Here is a 24,012-nt window from a genome sequence, read left to right on the forward strand (position 1 = left end):
CCTGGACAGCTCACCAGTCCATTGCAGAGCATATTTTATGTTGTTGCTCCATTTGTAATTTTTTCCTTTAGTCCCACGTTTGTAAGAAATGTCTACATGCACTTTATATTCGACCTAATTTGCTCTTTTAAAAGCAAAAGCATTACCTGTGCTGGAATTCATGGTACGGCTGATGGAACTCTCTGAGGGCTTCTCCAACCCAAAACCCAGGGCTTTTCTCCCGTATGTATCCCCTGTGCCGACAGATAGCTGGTCATGAACTTCCAGCCATTAGATGGTCCCGTCTAAAACGAGATTACACTGTTATTGCTTATGTGTTAAATTTTATAAAAAGCAACATGCTATGTTCTTTGGAAATCTGATTGAGAACTCACCTCATATATGGATTGAATCAACGCGTTCTCCAGCTTTGTATCTGACGTGTCTTTTTTTCTAGAGATCATGGTGAACACAGAATCTTCTGACACTCATTTCAGAGCATTGCAGAATTCCCATCTTCTGCAACTTCTGGGAAATTTCAGCATGTGTCAAACCACTGTTGGACAATTCCTGGATCAAAGCAGTATGTGGTTCCAGAGCTGCCATAGTAACCTACCACCTTACACTGTAGAATAAACCAAACTGCCGCACACCAAGCCATTTCTGGGGCACGTCAACCCAACAAATAAATATCAAATTCCAATTAAGTTCTGTGGACCGTTTTCATTTAGTATCTTTTAAATCTGAGTCTAAATTAATATATCAATTACCAAGCATTGTTTTGGTCTTTTTTTGTGTTAGAATGAAAATAAAACAAAAACAAAACAATTCGTGAAGTTTTAATGATTTTGTTTTTGACTGGAATTTTAAAATGGAAAGAACGAATGATACACGAATTCGGTCCGTTATCTGAATTTTTGTTTTTAATTTGCACCGTGCACAGACATCTGTCTCAGATCATCATCAGGCGGAGGAGATGCAGAAGTGGTGGCCTGCTGAACAGTCATTCTTCTTGGACCAGTGTCAGTTGAATGAGATGTGGCAGTGGCGGCAGGATGAGTAGTAGACCTTCTCGGACCTGTTCGCGAAGCCGATGGGCCTGGTGGCCACAGAGATGCAGTGGCCTCAGTGGATAGAAGGCCGTACCGATTCAAGAGTTCCAGGCCAAATCCCGGGGCTGCTGGACATTTTGTTACACCCTGGACATTGTGGCTGAGTTACTAGCTGGCTTCGGGCTGACCAAAGGATTACCAGAATCTTTGGATTAACACCAGCTCGTGGCGTTGAGCAGCTGGATGGTTGGGGACAGCTAGAAGGTTCCTGCAGGACAGTATCATGGAGCGGTGCGGTGAGCATAGAGAGCTTCTGTGATTGATTATCTATAGTCTAAGTCTATAAACTGTGACAACAATGACTCCTTGGATTTAGGCTCTTTGTATAATCAGTAGTGATGGTCAATACGAAGCAGGGCTCCGAAGCTTGTATCGAGTAATTCCGGAAGCGCTTTGCCGAAGCGCTTGTCGACGTGTGTGTCGCTGACGTATGCAGTGACGTGTGAAGCATCGTGAAGCCTCGCCGAGCATGCGGCGTCACGTGACAGGTTCAGGAAGTGTCTCGCGCTTTTGGAGCGGCATTCGAAATAAAAGGGGGGTTGAAACGCAATGGATTGCCCGTGTCATCTCGTTCATCTTGAGTTATTGGGTCCACTTTGTTGCTGTTTCAATACAATTATCACGTTTTTGAACTGTGTAATTGTTGCTATGGAACCAGCAGCCAGAAAAAGAAAAACTTCACCTGTCTGGGAACATTTTGATTTGATTTCTCCGAATAAGGTAACTACCTTGTTATGTACAAATTCTACAAATGTAAGTTTAAAAACAGCTGTATTCTGTTTGCATTTTACTAAATCTATAGCCCTCTTTTTTTTTTCTTTTCAGGTGAAGTGTCTGTTGTGCCTCAGGGAGCTGGTGTATAACAACAACACCTCATCAATGCTAAGGCATTATCGGTCTTTGCATGTCAGTGTGGAGGCCACTCAAGAAAATCCAGGCCCAGGTATGCCTTTTGGAAACACAATAATGTGATCTCACTGTATAATAACACATTATTGTAATGCATTTAGACAAGAATGCTGATATCGCGGAGTTGTTGGTGAATATGGTCATTGAAGATTCCCAACCCTTTTCCTTTGTGGAGGGCACTGGCTTCAAAAAGCTTTTTGAAGCATTGGCCCCTAATTATGTTCTACCCACAAGGAAGGTAAGTACACAAAGCATTTTTTTTATTTTTCTCATTTTCTTTTTAACATATTATACTTTCATTGTAGACTCTGAAAGCCATGGTGGATAAACGATACCAAGAAACCAAGGAGAAAGCCAAGGCTGTGGTTTCTAAAGCCCAGGCTGTCAGCATTACATCAGATTTGTGGACATCCATCAACACAGAATCTTTTTTGGCGGTGACATGCCATTTCATTGATGAAAGCACCAGTCTGCAGTCTGTGGTTCTTGGAGTGCAGCATTTTACTGAAGCACATTCTGCAGTAAACCTGGCAAGCACCAAAACGGCACTTATGACAGAATGGGGCATAGGGGACAAGGTCACATGCCTTGTGACTGATGGTGCACCCAACATGGGTGCCTGTGCAAGGGAGCTGCATTTGCGCCACACAACATGTGTTGCACATTCCCTAAATTTGATGGTGAGAAAGGCAATGGAGAATTCTCTTGAGATTTCTGCTATCCGCAGTAACTGCAGAAGGATAGTGGGATATTTCAAGAGTAGCACTACTGCAAAAGTAAGCCCTTTACATGCACCATGTGAATTGTTTTATTTGTGTGTGTGTGTTGACAAGTTTGTTGTTTTTTATAAGAAAGACTGTCACAAATGCAAGTTCAGATGAACCTTCCTGTGTTGAAGCTTGTTCAAGAGGTGGAAACTCGCTGGAACAGCACCTATTTAATGTTCCAGCGGCTATATGATCTCCGTGAACCTGTTGGTGCAGCTTTGGCCGGACTGCGAACTGACATTCAACCGCTGTCGGCAGATACTTTTACAATTATCAAAGACTGCCTCAAAGTTTTGGAGCCTTTCAATCAGGCAACGACTGAGTTGTCTGAGGAGAAGAGAGTGTCGGGGTCAAAAGTTATTCCACTCCTTTCAATGCTCCACTGTTCCCTGGAAGAGGAGGAGATTGGGATGATCCAGACAGCAGAGAGCAGAGAAATGGCCCAGTTTCTTCGAAGACAGCTGAGGGACAAACTAAATAACATCCAGTCAATGAGCATCATGTACTGGTCAACACTTCTGGACCCAAGGTTTAAAAAAATTGGTTTCTTTAGCCCAAATAAAGCAGTGGATGCAGAGACAAGACTGATATCAGAGTGTGCTGCTATTATAAGGCATCATCAGTCATCATCTCCATCTCCATCCACTCCATCAACATCAGCTACTCAATCTGTGGAGCAAGGTAATTAATACAGTACAACTGTGCTAATAAGTAATGTTTATTTATTCATTTTTTTGTAGGAAGCAAATTGTGGCATCGCTTTGATGCAACTAGTCAGCAGACTAGAACGACGAATGTGACTGCAGGTGCCACAATGGAGGTCCAAGCCTACCTGTCAGAACCTAACATCTTGAGGAAATCAGACCCACTGACGTATTGGGAGCAACAGAAGGCTGTATATCCAAATCTGTACAAACTAGCTGTGGCATTTCTGTGCACTCCTGCCTCGTCTGTGCCCTGTGAAAGGGTATTTTCTAAAGCTGGAGAACTATTGTACAAAAAAAAGAAATCGTCTTTCTCCCAAAACACTGGATAAATTAATATTTCTAAATAAAAATGGATACTTTTAAATTACATCTTTATTCAGTTTTGCATAAGCACAAACATCAAGTAACACAAGCACAAATATAAAGTCACAAAAGCACAAACAACAAGTAACACAAGCACATTTCACAGCTCTGTGTCAGAACCCCTTTAACTCAACCAGTGTGTAGTTCATTTTTTTGTCCACACAATGGAGACATAGAGCAAATGAAGCACCTTGATGAAGCGCCAACCAATGTGTGATACACTTGGCAGCGATGCCTCACTGATTCATGACGCCTCATTTTCCCATCACCAATTAATCAATGATTTTCTTCAAGCAGGTATGTGATCATTTTGTTAGCTTTAGTGAGCAATAAATTTTCTGTACTGGGGTCTAAAATAGTGTCAGCCGCCATCTTGAGACATGAGTTGGCCCCCAATTGGAGTAAGCGGTTTGGAAAATGAATGGATGAACTGCAAAATGGGCAACAGAGGTAAGCAAAGAAAAGTGAAAGAACTGATTGGACTAGCTGACAAACACACGCCCACTAAAGAGGCAATGAAGAAAGGAAAACTTGGAGCAAACTAAGGAGCTGATTACAAGTCAAACAGGTGTGGCAATGAATGAGCAGAAGCCAGGAACTGTTACGGGATGACGGTGAGGGATGGTGAAGGTGTGGACCCAAATGCAGAGATGAGGGAAAACAGGATGCAGGTTGAAGATAGATTTATTCCAGAAGAAGATGAGGGCAGAAATAACAAAATGAACCAACAACAAACTGAAACAGAGGGATATAAATACACTGGAAAACCAAACAAGAAACAGGTGAAACAAATCTAGTAAATGAACCCAGGTGAACAACAACAGAAAATCCATGAAGCTAAACAAGAACCAAGAGAACTAAACAGGAAAAACTACAAAATAAAACAGGAAACCAGAAACTAAGGCACTGAATGAAACCACATCATGACAGGAACAGGAAGAAAAACAGACAGGGGATAAAGCTATGTGCATACTGCATCATGCAACCTCATGACAATGGTGTGATGAATAATAAAAACAAATTCCTGATTCATAAATATATTAATCAGGTTATTGTTTAAGATTTTTTTTTTCTCACTGTAGCAAGGACAGGTTTCCATATGAAAAACCCTGTGTCTTACTAACATGCACGCGCACAAAGCCCCATCCCAACGTTAGGTGTTGGAACAGAACATGCGCCGTGCTCTTTAGATTATTGGGCTCCTCCGTTGATGCAGAGGGTGATGCAGCGTGCGTGCGTGCGCTCGTGAGGAAGGAGCGAAAACACGGCAGAGTCTGCGGATGATGCGCTTTTTCCTCGCGCGGTTCTGACACTACGGACATTAATTATTTCTTAAGAGCCAAAAGTCAAGATGAGATTTCCGACCGAGAACCCGAGAAAACCGGAGAACATGAACCCTCCACCAGGTTAGAGCAACAACAGCTCGTTTTTCTGTCATGCTGCTGTTCTTCCTCATCGCTGCTGCAGGCTGATGATGATGAGACCTGCAGCGCGAGGAGGAATCAGGAGGTTGAGGAAGATGCTGCATGTGGAAGTTCACTCTTCAGCCTCGCCATCAACTCCTCCAGACAGACAGATGATTTACAGGGAAAATTCACTCATTTAACGAATCCATATGAAAATATCTGCTTAAACATGACCTCATCTTCAAATCCTGCATGTCACATGGATTCCTTCAGTCTCATGTCCTGTTGCTTTCATGTTCAGGTGATTTATACTGTCTTTATTAATATGACATCAGTGTTGCCCAGTTAATCTGATGATTTCTGAAGCAGACATTTTTGAAATTCTGCAGAAAAGCTGCAGGGTTATGCAGAGATGCATGCTCTTTCTGCAGACATCTGGAAAACCCACCAAAACAAAAGGTTCAACTATTGTAAACACTCCAAAAATATGCTAAGAATGCTAAAACTTCCTAAATGTGAAACAGAGTTTCAGCTTGAGGACTGCAGTCCTCACAGCGGCCCACTGTTGCTGGTCAGTTCACGTCCCTCATTTAGCAGTGGAAACAGGTTTTCACTGGTGCTTGTTGTAACTTTGGCGCTTACAGGGTTAACAGCACATACTGTAACACAAGCCACAGATAATGTATATCATTTTCACATAAATGGATTTTCTGAATATCTTCACCCTGAACATTTTTGTTTTAACAGCTCAGAACTGGGTTTGGATGTGCTCCATTGTAAAAAATCTTGATTAACTGAGATAATGTGTAGTGCCTAAATCCACTTATGAAGAATTAAATACGACATGGTTTCCCCGCTTTAAATCTGTAACTAGATTAGCACTGCTACGTAGCGTTATGCTAACACAACATTAGCAGTTGTACATGCACAAGGACAAACTCTGCCAGAAATGTGCTGCCAAATCTTTCAAGATGAATAGTTAAAATTGACTTTAAAATGGTGTAGTGATACTGATGATCCAGGTCCAGAACAGTGTCTTCCTCTTCCAGGTACCTGTCAGTCACCCGAGGTGTACGGAGCATCAACTCTCTGTCAATCAACTGTCATCCACCATTCCAATTTTTGATTAAATGCTGCACAAAACTTCAAAGAATATATTTTTTTGAGAAATTACATTATTTGTGTATGATTATTGGGAACTGTGGGAGATCTTCCTGCGGAAACGTGACCTGAATATGAAGGGGAAAAAAATGGAAATAAAGCTGCATTTCAATAAACTAATATGTTAGCAGTCAACTGACCTGTTACAGTTTAGATGAGAAGTAGATATTTCAGCTCTTCTTCTGTTTCTGGTTTCAGTGGCAGTTCAGACCAACCTGGTTCCTCCAAAAAAGGTCCAGCCAGGCATGCTTCAGTCCAGCCTGGTGCACGCCAGCGTGGCCACCATGCAGAACCCAATGGGCTGCGCTTTGCCGCGGCTCTCAGTCTCCTCTCGCCCCACCAGCATGGTGGCCAGTATGGAGGTGGTGGCTGATGGCTCAACCCCATTCACCATGATGAAGCTGAAGACCGTTTTGGCTGTGTTTGTGGTCGTGGTGGCCTACCTGATTGGAGGTGGACTGATGTTTCAGGCTCTGGAGCAACCGTTTGAAAATAACCAGAAGATCACCATTACAGCAGAGAAAGCAGCTTTTCTGCAAAAACATCAGTGTGTGTCTCGGGATGAGCTGGAGGCCATCATTAAGGTAGGAGGTCATCTTCATGCTTTTCTTAAATCTTCACATTGATCTGATGTCACTCAAATCCAACATTTATTCAGTCTGTCAGGCACCATGAAGCAAGGTGTGGATGCTACATGCAGCTCCCGCAGAGCTGCTAATTGTTCTTTTTCACTTTACAGTCCTTAAAGCTTTTATTCATACACATTTGTACTTTAATCTGAGTCATGATGCTAATGTGCAGAAATAGTCATATATGTCAGATAAAAATGTCGGTTGGAAAAATGTACATAAAAAGTAGATTACTTTACTCAGTTACTTCAACAGGTTGTTTCATCAGTTTTTCTCATTTATGAGCTCAGTTGAGGCTAAACCTCGACACTTCTGCTGTTTTTGCATCCCAAAACCTCAGGATATGAATCTTACTCTCTTTCTGAATAATTAAACAACATTATAAAATAATCAAAACATTAAAACTGTTTTCTGGCACTTTTCCTGCTGATATCAGAGACCTGATTAAACCTAAAAATGATGTTCTTATCCTGCAGGATGTCTGACTGTAGCAGCAGAACAAAGCGCTTTATAATGTTAATAAACATCACTGTGTGACATTATTCAGCACCGTCTCATTGGACCAGAACCTTCCAGTAGGAATGTTTACATGCAGTTTTGTTCTGATCTGGATTTAAATCTGGTATCCATGGAAACTTGGTAGCTCCAGAATGACTAGACCAGGGGTCAACAATCCAAAATGTTGAAAGAGTCATACTGGACCAAAAAAACCACAAAAAACAAATATGTCTGGAGCCTCAAAAAATGAAAAGTCTTACATAAGCCTTATCATGAAGGCAACACATGCTTTATGTATGTATATTAGCTATATCAGCCGACTATCAAAATGACTAAGTTGGCTACAAATACATAATGAGCCTTAATGATAAAATATTTATTTTCCCTGCAGCGCATCCGGTAGAGAATGTCGCACCACGTGACGACTCTGTTGTACTCATGTTTAACTTCATTACAATATTAATGAATTGTGTTTTGTTGCTTTGATTAAATTGAAAAAATGCAATAAAGAAATCTGATTTTTAATGTCATTTTTATTTTGAGGATTAAAAAATAACAAATTGAATGTGCATAACGCGCCCCTTATCTGGGCAAACAGAGCGCAATAAAACTCAGCCTGCATTTATAAAAAAATAAACCAGCAGACTTTTAAAAAAATGTAAAGTATATCAAATCAAATTAATAGTTTGATTTCTGTGCAAATGCCAAGCAAGGGTTAAACGCAGCAGCATCCTCTTGTCTTTAGACACGCAACCAACGCAGCTATCCTCCGACCTGAGCACCATTACCAAGTGTCATTCCACATATATACTGACAATAATCAGAAATCATTTTATAAAAACATCCACTTTGTTACTCAGTCTGTGTCTATGAAGGATGATGTTCTTACCCGTTTAATGTGACTTCTGTTGTCGGACATCACTGGTCGGCTTCTCAACATGTAAGATGTAACTTGTGCTGAATTAATGTCCTTGATTTGCTGATCGGTGATGTTGCCGCCATTTTAATGGTCCTTTCCTTCACTGTCTTAGCGGAGAGGGGCATGTCTTTGATTTTCTGTATGATCTCGGTTTTGTTTTTGAAGTCTGGGAATAGGTGTTCTGATATGTTGATGACTGACTCCTTCATGTAGTCACCATCTGTGAACAGTTTTCTACGTTTTATTATCTCCCGGGTTGCAACTAAACTACAGCAGTAGTGGAGTTTGGAGATGCAATCCACCTAAATCTATTTTTGCCCTTCTCGAATTTCTCCAGAAGTAATGCAATCGCACATGCTTTCCCTGGAAATGTCTTTCCACATGACTCTTTTTGTTATTTGACAACCTCTCGCTACAGAGCAAACATTCAGGCAATCCTTCCGCATTGGCAATGAATGCAAATGATTCGGTCCCAGAAACGTTGAATCCTCTCGTTATTTTTCTCTTTTTCCCTTTGGGATCCATGTCCCATCACACAGCCTCGGATTGTTTACAACGCCACCTGCCTGGCATCCCGCCCTGCTGACAGATAGGCTACGTGTGTCGCAGGCTATGACGCAAATCTTCCTTGACAGAAATGTTAAAATTTGATATTTATTCTACACATTTTTACAGCGCTGGAAAATGTTAAGAATGTGTGTGTCATGTTTGTTCTCCTACAGAACCATATCAAAACAAAAATATATTTCCCTCCCCCATCTTTTCCAATTTTTTAAACATTTTTGAAAAAGCTCCAGGGAGCCACTTGGGTGGCGCTAAAGAGCCGCATGTGGCTCCAGAGCCGCAGGTTGCCGACCCCTGGACTAGAAAATGAGCGCTGGCTTAAAAAGTTATTCTATTTGTAGAATTTATTTAAGCTTTTAAGCGATTTAGCTTTTCCCATGCAGAAAGTAAGAAGAACATAGTGCAGCAAAAGAACAACAACAAATCTACCCAACAAAGTCTTGCAGGTTATTATTCTGTTAGCACTGAAAACTAAGCAGCTCTCATCATTGTCTGCTGTCTGCTCAGAAAAGTTTAATGTCATAATGTGGATAAAGGTTTTGTTTTCAGTTTCTAATTCCCAGAAGTTGAAATAAAAGAAGCAAAGTAGAGCAAAAGGTGAAAAACTGCAGGCATCCTGCTTATCGGTCTTTTGTAAACTAAGTGTCGTCAGTGGAAAAGTGCAAAATAAATACTATTTATTATTATTATTATTATTATTATTATTATTATTATTATTATTATTAATAATATTATTATTACTTTGATAGGATGAGTTACCAAACTATTTTGGTGTTAAGGCTAAGGGTGATTCTTAATTCTCCCCCTTCCGCTTAGCCCTATCCCTCTGTATTGTGCAATCATGTGGGGGGAAGGGCTATCCCAATTCTCCTTTGGACAAGGCTAAGGGGGGAGGGGGAGGGCTACACACCCCTTAAAGTGAAGATTTTCCAGGACCACACTTCATGAAGAAGGGGTAGAAGCGTACGGCTGCTAATTACCAGTTCCTGTACAGCGCGTTCACCAGAAACATGTCTACCAATGCTGAAAAAGAGGTTTACACATTTAAGTATTTTCAGCATTAAAATACGGTTTAATAACAAGACTGAAATTACGGCGTTTTATTTTACGATGGTATGTTCTGCTCTGTGAAAGTTTGCTACAGTTAGCACAAGAGGCTAGCATTTGCTGAACTGCTGGTTTGATATATGAATGCATAAAACCACTGTGGCTGTTTTCTTTCAGTGACAATCTTCTATATGTTGGAGCATTTCTTTTACTTTTCTGCACAGTGCTAAATTGTTTCAACCAGGGACACCAGAACACACGAGGGCACTTACCCGCTACAGAGTAGAAAAAGAGGAGTTTATAGTTTACATTACTGTTCTTGGACTAATTTCTGTTAAAAAGCCTTTATTAAGTTATAATTACATAAAGAAGTTACACGTTCAATTCCCATGTTGTGAATACAATGTCTGCAAAACAACCACTAAAAGGCCAGTACAAGAGGACCTCACGGTCCGTGAAGGCTCATAATTAAAAAGAAGACCCAAGACCATTAAGACATTTATAAACAAGTAAAAGAATCTTAAAATCAATCCTGAAGCACACAGGAAGCCGATGCAGCGATTCTAAAACTGGTGCAACATGTTGTAGGCTGGAAAGAGACTTTTTAGGAAGACCAGAGAGCAGGGCATTACAGTAATCTAATCTACTGGAAATAAAAGCATCAGCACCTCTGTGCTGGCAAGAGAGAGAAATGGGCGGACTCTGGCAATATTTTTTAGATGATAAAAAACCTGGTTTTGTTACATTTTTTATGTGTGGAATAAAATCCAGCTCAGAGTCAAGAAGAACACCCAAATTTCTCACACACTGGGAAGGATTAAAATGTTGTAATTTTGATAAAATGATCTCTCTCTTGCCTTCAGGACCGATAATTAAAACTTCTGTTTTGTCCTGGTTGAGCTGTAAAAAGTTTGCTGCCATCCATGACTTTGTATCTGAATAATAGTTTAAAAGAACATTAAGTGGCTCTAAGTCATCAGGAGACACGGCGATGTAAAGCTGTGTATCATCAGCATAGCTGTGGAAATCAATGCCGTGTCTCCTGGTGATGTCCCCAAGTGGCAACATGTACAGGTTAAAAAGTATTAGGCCTAAAATTGATCCTTGGGGAACCCCACATTTTATTTCATAGGCTCCCTGAGCCGTCACCTTATCGTGGTGGAGGGGTTTGTGCGTCCCGAAGATCCTGGCAGCTATGTTGTCGGGGGCTTTATGCCCCTGGTAGGGTCACCCATAGCAAACAGGTGTCTAGGGGAGGGACCAGACCAAGCACGGCTCATCGACCTCTACGATGACGACCAACCTGGGCATGAATGTTCCCTTGCCCGACTTACCGGGACCCCCCTCTGGAGCCAGGCCTGGAGGTGGGGTACGAGAGCGAGCGTCTGGTGGCCGGGCCTTCGCCCATGGGGCCCGTGTGAGCCCAGGGGTGCAGTGTGAGCTGGGCGGCAGCAAGGGGCGGGGACCCTGGCGGTCCAATCCCCGGCTGCAGAAGCTGGCTCTAGGGACGTGGAACGTCACCTCTCTGGTGGGGAAGGAGCCTGAGCTTGTGCGCGAGGTTAAGCGGTTCCGGCTAGATATAGTTGGACTCACCTCGACGCATGGCTTGGGCTCTGGAACCAGAACCCTCGAGAGGGGCTGGACCTTCTTCCACTCTGGAGTTGCTCATGGTGAGAGGCGCCGAGCAGGTGTGGGCATTCTCATCAGCCCCCAGCTTGGTGCCTGCACGTTGGAGTTTACCCCGGTGGATGAAAGGGTAGTTTCCCTCCGCCTCCGGGTGGGGGGACGGGTCCTGACTGTTGTCTGTGCTTATGCACCGAACAGCAGTTCAGAGTACCCACCCTTTCTGGAGTCCTTGGAGGGAGTGCTGGAGGGTGCTCCTTCTGGGGACTCCATTGTTCTGCTGGGGGACTTCAATGCTCACGTGGGCAATGACAGTGAGACCTGGAGGGGAGTGATTGGGAGGCATGGTCCCCCCCCCCCCCCCCCCCCCCCGAACCCAAATGGTGTTTTGTTATTGGACTTCTGTGCTCGTCATGGATTGTCTATAACGAACACCATGTTCCAACATAAGAGTGTCCATATGTACACCTGGCATCAGGATTCCCTGGGCTGCAGTTCCATGATCGATTTTGTAGTCGTATCGTCGGACCTGCGGCCACATGCCTTGGACACTCGGGTGAAGAGGGGGGCGGAGCTTCAACTGATCACCACCTGGTGGTGAGTTGGCTCAGATGGTGGGGGAGGAAGCCGGTCAGATCTGGCAGGCCCAAACGTGTTGTGAGGGTCTGCTGGGAACGTCTGGCTGAGTCCCCCGTCAGAGCGAGCTTCAACTCCCACCTTCAGCAGAGCTTCAACCATGTCCCGAGTGAGGCGGGGGACATTGAGTCCGAATGGGCTGTGTTCTGTGCCTCTATTGCTGAGGCGGCCAGCCGGAGCTGTGGCTGTAAGGTCGTTGGTGCCTGTCGTGGCGGTAATCCCAGGACTCGTTGGTGGACACCAGCAGTGACGGATGCCGTCAAGCTGAAGAAGGAGTCCTATCGGGCCATCTTGGCCTGTGGGACTCTGGAGGCAGCTGATGGGTACCGGCGGACTAAGCGGCATGCGGCTTCGGCTGTTGCCGAGGCAAAAACTCGGACATGGGAGGAGTTTGGCGAGGCCATGGAGAAAGACTTCCGGACGGCTTCGAGGCGATTCTGGTCCACCATCCGGCGGCTCAGGAGGGGGAAGCAGTGCTCCATCAATACTGTGTACAGGGGAGGTGGGGAGCTGCTGACCTCAACTCGGGACGTTGTGGGTCGGTGGAAGGAATACTTCGAAGACCTCCTCAATCCTACCAACACGTCTTCCGATGAGGAAGCAGAGCTGGTGGACTCAGGGGTGGACTCTCCTATCTCTGGGGCTGAAGTCGCTGAGGTGGTCAAAAAGCTCCTTGGCGGCAAGGCCCCGGGGGTGGATGAGATCCGCCCGGAGTTCCTTAAGGCTCTGGATGCTGTGGGGCTGTCCTGGCTGACACGCCTCTGCAGCATTGCATGGACATCAGGGGCAGTACCGCTGGATTGGCAGACTGGGATGGTGGTCCCCCTTTTTAAGAAGGGGGACCGGAGGGTGTGTTCCAATTACAGGGGAATCACACTCCTCAGCCTCCCTGGTAAGGTCTATTCAGGGGTCCTGGAGAGGAGGGTCCGCCTGACAGTCCTGTTGGCTTCCTCTGGTCATGATCTCCAGCTCTCGCTTGAGCGATTCGCGGCCGAGTGTGAAGCGGCTGGGATGAGAATCAGCACCTCCAAATCTGAGACCATGGTCCTCAGCCGGAATAGGGTGTATTTCCCTCTCCGGGTCGGGAGTCAGGTCCTGCCTCAAGTGGAGGAGTTTAAATATCTCGGGGTCTTGTTCACGAGTGAGGGAAGGATGGAGCGCGAGATGGACAGACGGATCGGTGCGGCGTCTGCAGTAATGCGGACTCTGCACCGGTCTGTCATGGTAAAGAAGGAGCTGAGCCAGAAGGCGAAGCTCTCCATTTACCAGTCGATCTACGTTCCTATCCTCACCTATGGTCATGAGCTGTGGGTCGTGACCAAAAGAAGGAGATCTCGTATACAGGCGGCTGAAATGAGTTTCGTCCGCAGGGTGGCCGGGCTCTCCCTTAGAGATAGGGTGAGGAGCTCGGTCATCCGGGAGGGGCTCAGAGTAGAGCCGCTGCTCCTCCGCATCGAGAGGAACCAGTTGAGGTGGCTCGGGCATCTGGTCAGGATGCTTCCTGGACCTCCCTGGTGAGGTGTTCCAGGCACGTCCCTCTGGGAGGAGACCCCGGGGAAGTCCTGGAGGGATTATATCTCTCGGCTGGCCTGGGAACGCCTCGGGATCCCCCCCGCAGAGTTGGCAAATGTGGCTGGGGAGAGGGAAGTCTGGGCTTCCCTGCTTAGGCTGCTGCCCCCGCGACCCGACTCCGGATAAGCGGCAGAAGATGGATGGATGGATGGAGGTTCTTGATGAGCATGTATACGTACTTACAAAAAACTGTCGATCTGTGAGATAGGAGTAAAACCATTTTAAAACAGTACCTGAGAGGCCCACCATACATCTGAGTCTGTTTAATAAAATCTGGTGGATCTACTGTATTGAAAGTGGCACTGAGATCCAGCAGCACCAGGACAGAAAGTTATTGTGCATCCAGATTGCATCTAAGATCGTTCACAATTTTTAAAAGGGCCGTCTCAGTACTGTGGTTTGTGTTAAAACCAGACTGACAATTTTCTAAGATATTATTTCTGTTTAAAAACTAATTTAGCTGAATAAAAACAACTTTTTCTATCATTTTACTAAGAAACGGCAAGTTGGATACAGGTCTGTAGTTATCAAGAATGTTGGGATCCAGATTACTCTTCTTCAGAAGGGGCTTCACCACCGCTGTTTTAAAGGCGGTGGGGAAGACACCCGTCTGAAGAGAGGAATTTATTATAAGTAAAAACTCGGACTCAAAGAAGCCATAAAATGTCTTGAACAGTGATGTGGGAATGGGGTCTAAAAGGCAAGTTGTTGGGTTCAGCTGGGAGAAAACTCGACCAAGCAACTTCGTTTCAACCAGGACAAAACTCTCCAGCTTCTCCTCGGGTACAAACAATGCTTCAGATCTGTTAAAATCAACACTGCATTAAGATAAAAGACCAAATCTGATAGCATTGATCTTACTTCTGAAGTGGTCTGCAAAGTCCTCACATGCTGTTTGTGTTGGTTGCATGGAGGACTTATTAAAACCAGTGTTTATTAAAATATCAATGGTTTTAAAAAGGAACTTTGGATTACTTTTGTTGATAGTTCTGAATTTTGAAACGTGATCAGTTCTTGCCTGTTTTATTGTGTTATTATAGATTCTTAGGTGAACACACAAGTTTAGTTTTTCTCCATCGTCTTTCTGCTCTCCTGCAGTTTTGTTTCAGCTCTTTTGTTTCTTCATTTCTCCACGGTGGCTTCAATTAGGTTTTTACGGTTTTTAATACAAGTGGAGCTGCTGTATCAATTGCTGTTTTGAATCTATTATTAAACTGATTAACAACTGAATCGCAGGAAGCAGGTAAGATCTCAGAAGGTGTTTGGTTTAAAATTTCAATAAAATTCTCAGCCACTTCAGAAGTAATATATCGTTTCCTCACAGTTCTCACTGGGGCCCCCTGCTGGTTAAAACTGGTGACATTAAAAAACACACAGTAGTGGTCCGATATGGCTAAATCCACAATAGAGGACACACTAACTGACAAGCCGTAACTAATAATTAAATCCAATGTATGTCCTCGGTTGTGAGTTGGCTGTTTACTATGTTGTGTAAAGTTAAAACAATCTAATAAACTTAAAAACTGTTTTGTCATTGAATCAGAGGGATTGTCCATGTGTATGTTAAAATCACCAGATATGATGATACAATTATAAATGGCATGTATTACTGATACAACCTGGGAAAATTCACTGATAAAAGCAGCATCATGTTTGGGTGGTCCGTAAACAGGGATGCAGAGAATTGCGGGACTGTTAAAAACAAAAGCATGATGCTTAAAGGTGGTGTATTGATCTAAAAGTATTTGTCTATTATTTAGGACACTATTTGTTATTGATGCAATACCACCACCTTTCTTGTTACTTCTAAAAGAGAATAAAAAAATTCGAATTTGGTGGTGAGGCCTCAGTAAGAACAACTGGTGCATCTGTACCCAGCCATGTTTCAGTTAAAAATAAACAATCAGCCTTATTATCTAAAAGCAGGTTATTGATCATAAAAGACTTGTTAAAAAGGGAATGTATATTTAAAAGTGCCATGTTTACAGTGACAGTTGATATATATATATATATATATATATATATATATATATATATATATATATATATATATATATACAAACCGGATTCCAAAAAAGTTGGGACACTTTAGAAATTGTGAATAAAAACTGAGTGCAATGATGTGGAGGTGCCAACTTCTAATATTTTATTCAGAATACAACATAAATCACAGGTCAATAGTTTAAACTGAGAAATTGTATGATATTAAGGAAAAATATGCTCATTCAAAATTTCATGGTGTCAACAAATCCCAAAAAAGTCATTTGAGCATACAGCAAACACCTGGAAGACCAATCAGCACTAATCAGGTCAATTGGCAATATGATTGGGTATAAAAAGTGCTTCTCAGATTGGCAGTGTCCCTCAGAAGCCAAGATGGGTAGAGGATCACCAACTCCCACAATGTTGCGTAAAAAGATAGTGGAACAGTATCAGAGAGGTGTTACCCAGCGAAAAATTGCAAAGAGTTTGCAGTTGTCATCATCAACTGTGAATAATATCATCAGAAGATTCAGAGAATCTGGAAAAATCTCTGTGCGTAAAGGTCAAGGCCGGAGAACCATACTGAATGCCCGTGATCTCCGGGCCCTTAAACGACACTGCATCAAAAACAGGAGTGCTACTGTGAAGGAAATCACAGCATGGGCTCAGGAGTACTTCCAGAAACCATTGTCAGTGAACACAATCCACCGTGCCATCCGCCGTTGCCAGCTGAAACTCTATTCTGCAAAGAAGAAGCCATTTCTAACAAAGATCCACAAGCGAAGACGTTTACACTGGGCCAGGAGTCATTTAAAATGGAGTGTGGCAAAATGGAAGACTGTTCTGTGGTCAGACGAATCACGTTTTGAGGTTCTTTTTGGAAATCTGGGGCGCCAGGTCATCAGGACCAAAGAGGACAGTGACAACCCAAGTTGCTATCAATGCTCTGTTCAGAAGCCTGCATCTCTGATGGTATGGGGTTGCATGAATGCGTGTGGCATGGGCAGCTTGCACATCTGGAAAGGCACCATCAATGCAGAAAAATATATTCAGGTTCTAGAGCAACATATGCTCCCATCCAAACGTCGTCTCTTTCATGGAAGACCCTGCATTTTTCAACAAGATAATGCCAGACCACATTCTGCATCAATCACAACATCATGGCTGCGTGGGAGAAGGATTCGGGTACTGACCTGGCCAGCCAACAGTCCAGATCTTTCATCTATAGAAAACATTTGGCGCATCATTAAGAGGAAGGTCAGACAAAGAAGACCCAAGACGATTGAACACTTAAGAGGCCTGTATTAGACAAGAATGGGAGAACATTCCTATGTCTACACTTGAGAAGCTGGTCTCCTCAATGCCCAGACGTCTGTTGAGTGTTGTAAGAAGAAGGGGGGGTGTCACACAGTGGTGAAAATGGCCTTGTCCCAACTTTTTTGGGATTTGTTGACACCATGAAATTTTGAATGAGCATATTTTTCCTTAATATCATACAATTTCTCAGTTTAAACTATTGACCTGTGATTTATGTTGTATTCTGAATAAAATATTAGAAGTTGGCACCTCCACATCATTGCATTCAGTTTTTATTCACAATTTCTAAAGTGTCCCAACTTTTTTGGAATCCGGTTGTGTGTATATATATATATATATATATATATATATATATATATATATATATATATATATATATATATATATATATATATATATATATATATATATATATATATATATATATATATATATATATATATATATATATATATATATATATATATATATATATAATATATACACATACTTTGTGTTGCCCATGGCATGAAAAGTGCTCAAGAAATAAAGCTTTTTTTATTGATTGATTGATTGATTATAGCTGTTTTGTTTAAAAAAAAAAAAAAAGTCATTTGGCTGATGAAAAATGGCTTTTTTTTTTAACAATCTTACTCAAAAATGGAAGATTTGAGGGTTAGCCTGTAGTTGTTCATTTGCATCTTGTCTAGATTGTCCCTTTTTAGCAGAGGCTTGATGACAGCTACTTTCAGTGACTCTGGGAAGACGCCAGAACTTAGCGACAAGTTTACAATCTGTTACAGATCTGGCGCCATGATCTTTGAGACACTTTTGAAAAAACCTGTGGCCAGGATTTCCAAACAGCTAGAGGATATCAGCTGACACAAGACGTCCTCCAGATCTTTGCTATTAATGGGATAAAACTGTGTCATGATGTTTAAACTGGTTTTCAGTGGACAACAGTATATTTCCTGAACCTGGTGATGATAAACCAACTGCTTGTCTATTATTCTAGATTTTGTTGGTGGAGAATTTGGCTAAGTCATTGCAGGCCTTGGTGGAACAAAGTTCAGGCACTACCAACACAGGAGGGTTTGTCAGCCTGTCGACTGCAGTGAATAAGGTCCAAGCATTATAAGAGCTTCTGGTAATTATGTCAGAGAAATAAGACTCTGTTCCATTCTTCAGTTGTAAATTATAAGAGTGGTTTCTCTTTATCCATTTCCTAAGTAACCTGTAGACTTGTTTTTCTCCATCTGCGTTAAGCTTTCCTTTTTTACCAGTGTGGAATTTGTCCATGGAGACTTTTCCCTTCCAGAGACAACCTTCCCCTTTGTGGGAGCAATAGCAGCCATAAAATCTGACATTTTAGCATTGAATCTAGTGACAAGCTCATTGATTGAACCCTCTGAAGGCGTTAACAAAATGACCTGGTTAAACATCTCAGTTGTGTATACTTTTCTTGTGCTCATCTTCCCAGCGCTCCGTGGAAGCAGTGAATGCTGGAGTGAATCCTGTTGGTGACACTTCCTACAACTTCAGCCACTGGGACCTGGGTAGTGCATTTTTCTTTGCTGGAACTGTCATCACAACAATAGGTAATATGACTGTTTTACACAAAAACTCACATAATCCAGCTGAGGCAGTGTTTCTCAATTCCAGTCCTCAGGACTCCCTGCCCTGCATGTTTTATAGGAAACCCTACCTTAACACACCTGAATGAAATAAAGGAAGGTGCTTTGGAGGAGGAACATGTCTAATACATACAGGGCAGGGGGGCCTAAGGACTGGAATTAAAGGCCACTTAAACAAGCATACAGAAGCTTTTCATTTTTAAGAGGACAAATAAATTAGGATTTTCTACAATTTAGATGTTTTGGTTCAGTACCTTCCTTGTATTGGAAAAAAAATCTGCCTTGCAAATCTGTTGTTTATGTCATTCTGTCTAACACAGAATGCTTTAAGAAAAATGAAAAAATAGATATTTGTAAACCAAATACTGCTGCAGCTACTAATGTGCTGTTTCACACTCTGGTCACAAGAGGGTACTCTCGCTCTTTCCTCTGGAAAAGCCTGAAAGGCGTCATAACCTGGTCTTTTCATGTCTCCACTGTACTGTAAGTGTTTAAAAACTTAATAAACCAAAAAAATTGTTTTAAAAAAATAAAAGAAAGAAAAAAAAGTGCTTTTTCTGACCCTTTATTCAAAACAAAACTTTTCTCATGAGATTTCATGTGCAATTTTGATAAACACAGATGTTTGTTTAAATATGAGATGCGCGCTGATTGATCACTGGAAGTCCAGCGCCGGAAGGAGGGGGCGGGGCCAGTACATCTGATGCTAAAAACAGCAGCTAGTGATAGCAGCTAACTGTCAGCAGCAGCTTTCTGAATTCAACCATTTATGTTTGAACCTGGCTCTGAACACGAGAAAGAAGATACCAAGATGGTGGAAGGAGCACGTTTACAACAAACTGTCTCTGAATGGTAAAGTCGTCATTTTAATGTCTGCTAACCTTGCTGTAAAGTCAGATAGCATGTTGACAATTTTAAACTATGAATGTACTTTTTTTTTTTTTTTTTTAAATCCGGAGTTAGAGATGTAAAAAATGAAGTAATGTTGACGCTGCATCATATTTCCCTGCCAAACTCACACATACACACCACACCTAACTTACCGGCAGCCAGATAAGCACACACACATTTTAACGACACGCAAGTGCACAAAGCAGCACGTTTACTTTAGGTTTTATTTACCGTCAGGGTTTATCTTAATTAATTAGCCTATTTAGATGTTTTAGCCAGGATCTGGACTTGACACATGACAGATCTCTGGTTGATTTAGCCACCGTGCAGCCGTGTTACTGTACAAATAAATAACATGAAGTTAAATATCCTGTATAAATCAAGTGTCACGGTTTGGCTACAACATCCTGATGATCACCTACTATTTTTCATATTCTAATTATCATTTCTGTTAAGCTGCACGTGTGGAAATTATGCTAATAGAAAGAGAACAGGGATGCAGCATGATATTACTTATTACTGTGCTTAGAAAATAAAATGTCTCTTTTTCATTTCTCAGGTGCTCAAAAGAAAGGATGAAGGCCCCCCGTGTCTGATGCAACATGCTAGCGTGGAACCTGTCTGTCTAAATGCCTTTTCATTACAAAATGCAAGAAACATTAATAAGCAGGATTGTATGCATTTACCTATTGGAGGAAATGAGAGGAAAGTTTCTCTTCTATACCAAAGAAATTTAGAAATGAAGCTAATCAAATGGCAACTAACTGTAAAAAGTGATTATGTAAGTACTTGCCATTTTATATTACATATAACACATAGTAACTTTGCTGCAGTCACTTAAAGTAAATACAGAACTTTACCATATACACATTTCTGCGTCTGACTTATGAATATAAAATGTAAAACTGAAGTAAAAAAAAAACAGCTCATTAAAACACAAAGTCATTATTAGTGTACAGAAATAAAATCAATGCTCATGTTTTATGTAATAAAACGAAAATGATCATTTTCACTCTTCGCTATTGATTCTGTGAACACAGTAGCTGAGTTTTCTGGGTTAAATGTGGTTAAATGTAGTGTCTTGTGGTTATTAAACCACCGAGTAAGCCTCCAAAGTTGAGTTAAGGCTTCTTCAGGGATGGCTGTTAGGACCAGGGAAAGGCTGGAACCACAATATCAAGAGATGTGAAGATTCCTACATCATCTTCACTGCTATCGACCGGGTTCCTTTTCTGCACAGAACCATATAATGACATCAAAACAAGCAATAGTGCCTCTTAGCTTCCATTCCAGAATGTATATGTGTTTGATTAATTATCATTTTCTGGATGTAAAATGAATCGAACAACAAACCTGTACTTCTGATGTGAGGGTGGAAAGTCCTTGATAACAACTGTGTTCCTGTGTTAGTCTATCAGACAACATCTACCTGCTGGTGCTGCGCATGACATGAGATGTGCTGGACTGAAAGAAGTTTAAAAAATCTAACAAATAAAAACAAATAAAAAGTAATAAATAAAAAATAAAATAAAAGTAATAAATATCTAGCTTGACGTGAATGGGATGAACCATATATTTCTGATCCATACACACCAGAAGTCAGACACCCATATCAACAGAGACTGTTGCCATAGCAACCACCCAGATAAAAGCATGCCTCAGTGGTAGCATGCAGGACCCTCCACCACCAGACTTTACGGGAGTAATAAAGTGAATAGTGACTATGCACACTACAGCCTCTGGAACACAGACAGTTCACCAGCTTCATCCTCTTGAAATGTTCAGGAGTCACTAAACAAGTCAGCAGGATGAATATTAGCTGTGTGAAGCTTCCTTAATACAAAGGAAACAATAACTGGGCCCTGCAATTGCTCCCTCAGGTACTGGAGAAGTTAACATCTGGTTTCACAGGTCAAACATAAGGTCTGTAATGTCATGTACCATCCAGAATCTCAGCTAGAAGCTCAATAAAGACCACTCTACACTGTTTATGTTTATTTCCACCAAAATAATTTCAGGTCAGTTTTCAGAAATTAAAAACTAAATGACTGTCATGTGTGAAATATTACTTGTATAGTGTGCCTAAATTCCTTTGTTTCGTCCTGTCAAAGTCCCCCTTTCTCCTTTTCACCCTTCAGGTTATGGAAACATTGCTCCGAGCACAGAGGGAGGAAAGACTTTCTGCATCCTATATGCTATTTTTGGAATCCCGCTGTTTGGATTTCTCTTAGCAGGTGTTGGGGACCAGCTCGGTACAATATTTGTCAAAAGTATTGCAAAGGTGGAGAAAATGTTCCGGGTGAGTCACAGTGAATGTGTGCTCTTACTTTTCTTAATTCCAAACAACATTTCCCAACCATTAATAAGTGTGTGTGTGTGTGTGTGTGTGTGTATACACGCGCGCACGTGCGTGTTTGTGTATCCATGTGTGGGGGTAAATACTGGGGTCCTCTGGCTCCCTGTTTACTGGGCACCTGTACATACAACCATATATTGGGTATGTGGGGTCTGGGCTGGCTGTGCAGATGGGGGTGCCTGGCCCTGGGAATGTCCATTCTGCTGCATTAGGTGGGTGTGGTGATTTGAGACTTATGGTCCCTTCATCAGCTGGGGGTGTCTCTAGGGGTCATAGGTAGAAGGTTCTGCATGGATGTCATGTGCATGATTGACTGTTGCGGCTATCTGGGGCTTGCTGCGCTCTGGCCAGCTCCGGTTACTCCCTCCCCCTAGTTTGACTGAACACAACTATGTGACATAGTGCAGCTGAATAAATGATAAAACCAGCAGTAGTTGTTTTAGGAATCTAAAGGCCACTCAAACATTTACAGTATTAGGTTGGAACATTTAATACACCCAATCTTGCATTGGTCCTGGAGCTGGTATGTAGAATTGATAACAAGATGGAGAGAAAGTCTGCTTTAATCGGTGGGAATTGACCCCCCCCATTTGACTGTTTGGAGCTGCCAGTTTGAGACCTGCTATGTACTCAAGGCCGAGGACAAATTTTCTCCTCACCTGGAACCCAAACAACAATCATATCTGGATTTGGCTTCCCAGTGGCCTTGGGCCGGTGCAACTCCCCCTGAGAATGGAAGAAGAGATGTTCAAAGACGCTCTGTCCCCCTCCTCAACCACCACCAGCTCCTCCCACATGACTCACTGCCTCCCTGGATTTTGTATATCTTGTTTGAGTTTAAGTGCATGAGGTTTTTTCCCTGTCTCTTCAGACTGCATCATCTAGTGGCGTGGTCCGGAGTTACATGATATTTTCCCTCGACTCCCCCGATGATCCTAATGTATCTCTGTTTTTATCTGTTATAAGGCAGTGCCGGTAAAACTGGCTGCGGGGCCTAAGCTTCAGTTTGGTTCTGTAATTTTTTTTGTCATTAATGTTACATGCCTGTATGTCAAACCTTGGACCAGCTTGAACCTTGAAGTATCTTTGAAACCAACTGATTAATTTCTTCCACTCATGTGTTTAAAAGTGGTGTTCTGGCTTTACAAGCTGCCCGATCTGAGTGCATCAGCTGACTGATGCTCCAGCTGGGTGATGCTCCAGCTGATTGTACATTGGACATGGAGTGAAAACTCCTCCCACATGATTCTCTGCCAGGTCATCCAGGCTGTAAATGATACGGACTTGGTATTGTATTGATGTTAGATAACCACATGGTGAGCTTTAAATGCCATAGAAATGGCTATCTGTAAAAACAAATGAATAACTCCTGAACTTGAAGAGCAGCCTGCATTCTGGTCCCATGAGTGTGTTGAGGTGAATCTTCTATTGGTGTCATGCCTAAAGGGGAAAGTGGTATATATTGAAATAAATTTTCATTTTTCATTTGCTATACCACTTTGTCCAATCATCGAAAGGCAGGTACACTTGGACAGGTCGCCAGTCCATCGCAGGGCCGACACAAACAACCATTCATGCTCACATTCATTCCTTGGGAGTAGAGTGATGAATTCTCTCACCATCCAAAGATCGTGAGAAGAAGCAGAGAACAGAGAGAACCCATACATACACAGGGAGAACATGCAAACTCCACACAAATGCCACTGTTCAAACAGAAGGGCAAATAACACAAGTGCTTATTCTGTTAGAATGCATCAGAACTACGATGTTCATAAGAGTTCTCAGCCCATGGCAATTTTTTAAATGTTTAGGAGTAGTATTGAAGAACACATCTATTTGACTCTACGCTGGTGAATGAGATCAACTGATCGAAAAACAGCAGCAGATCTACAACATAATCACTGTTGACATGATTCAATTTGACACCATCAGGGCCTGCAGCCTCGTTTTGGTTTAGTCT

The 24,012-nt window shown here is 42.3% G+C and overlaps 1 protein-coding gene across 1 annotated transcript in view; it reads left to right on the top strand.

The window, feature by feature from the left end:
* Window positions 1-5,188: 5,188 nt before the first annotated feature.
* Window positions 5,189-24,012, top strand: part of kcnk10a (potassium channel, subfamily K, member 10a) — a gene marked incomplete at both ends in the record, with an annotated part of 28,070 nt that continues 9,246 nt past the window's right edge. The window contains 4 exons of the mRNA XM_079255992.1: window positions 5,189-5,243; window positions 6,603-6,988; window positions 18,652-18,769; window positions 21,835-21,995. Of these exons, the coding sequence (XP_079112118.1) occupies window positions 5,189-5,243; window positions 6,603-6,988; window positions 18,652-18,769; window positions 21,835-21,995 (720 nt within the window). The remainder of the gene's footprint in view (window positions 5,244-6,602; window positions 6,989-18,651; window positions 18,770-21,834; window positions 21,996-24,012) is intronic.

The sequence above is a fragment of the Telmatherina bonti genome, assembly GCF_933228915.1.
Source record: "Telmatherina bonti genome assembly, chromosome: 16".
In the NCBI taxonomy this organism is placed as follows: Eukaryota; Metazoa; Chordata; class Actinopteri; order Atheriniformes; family Telmatherinidae; genus Telmatherina; species Telmatherina bonti.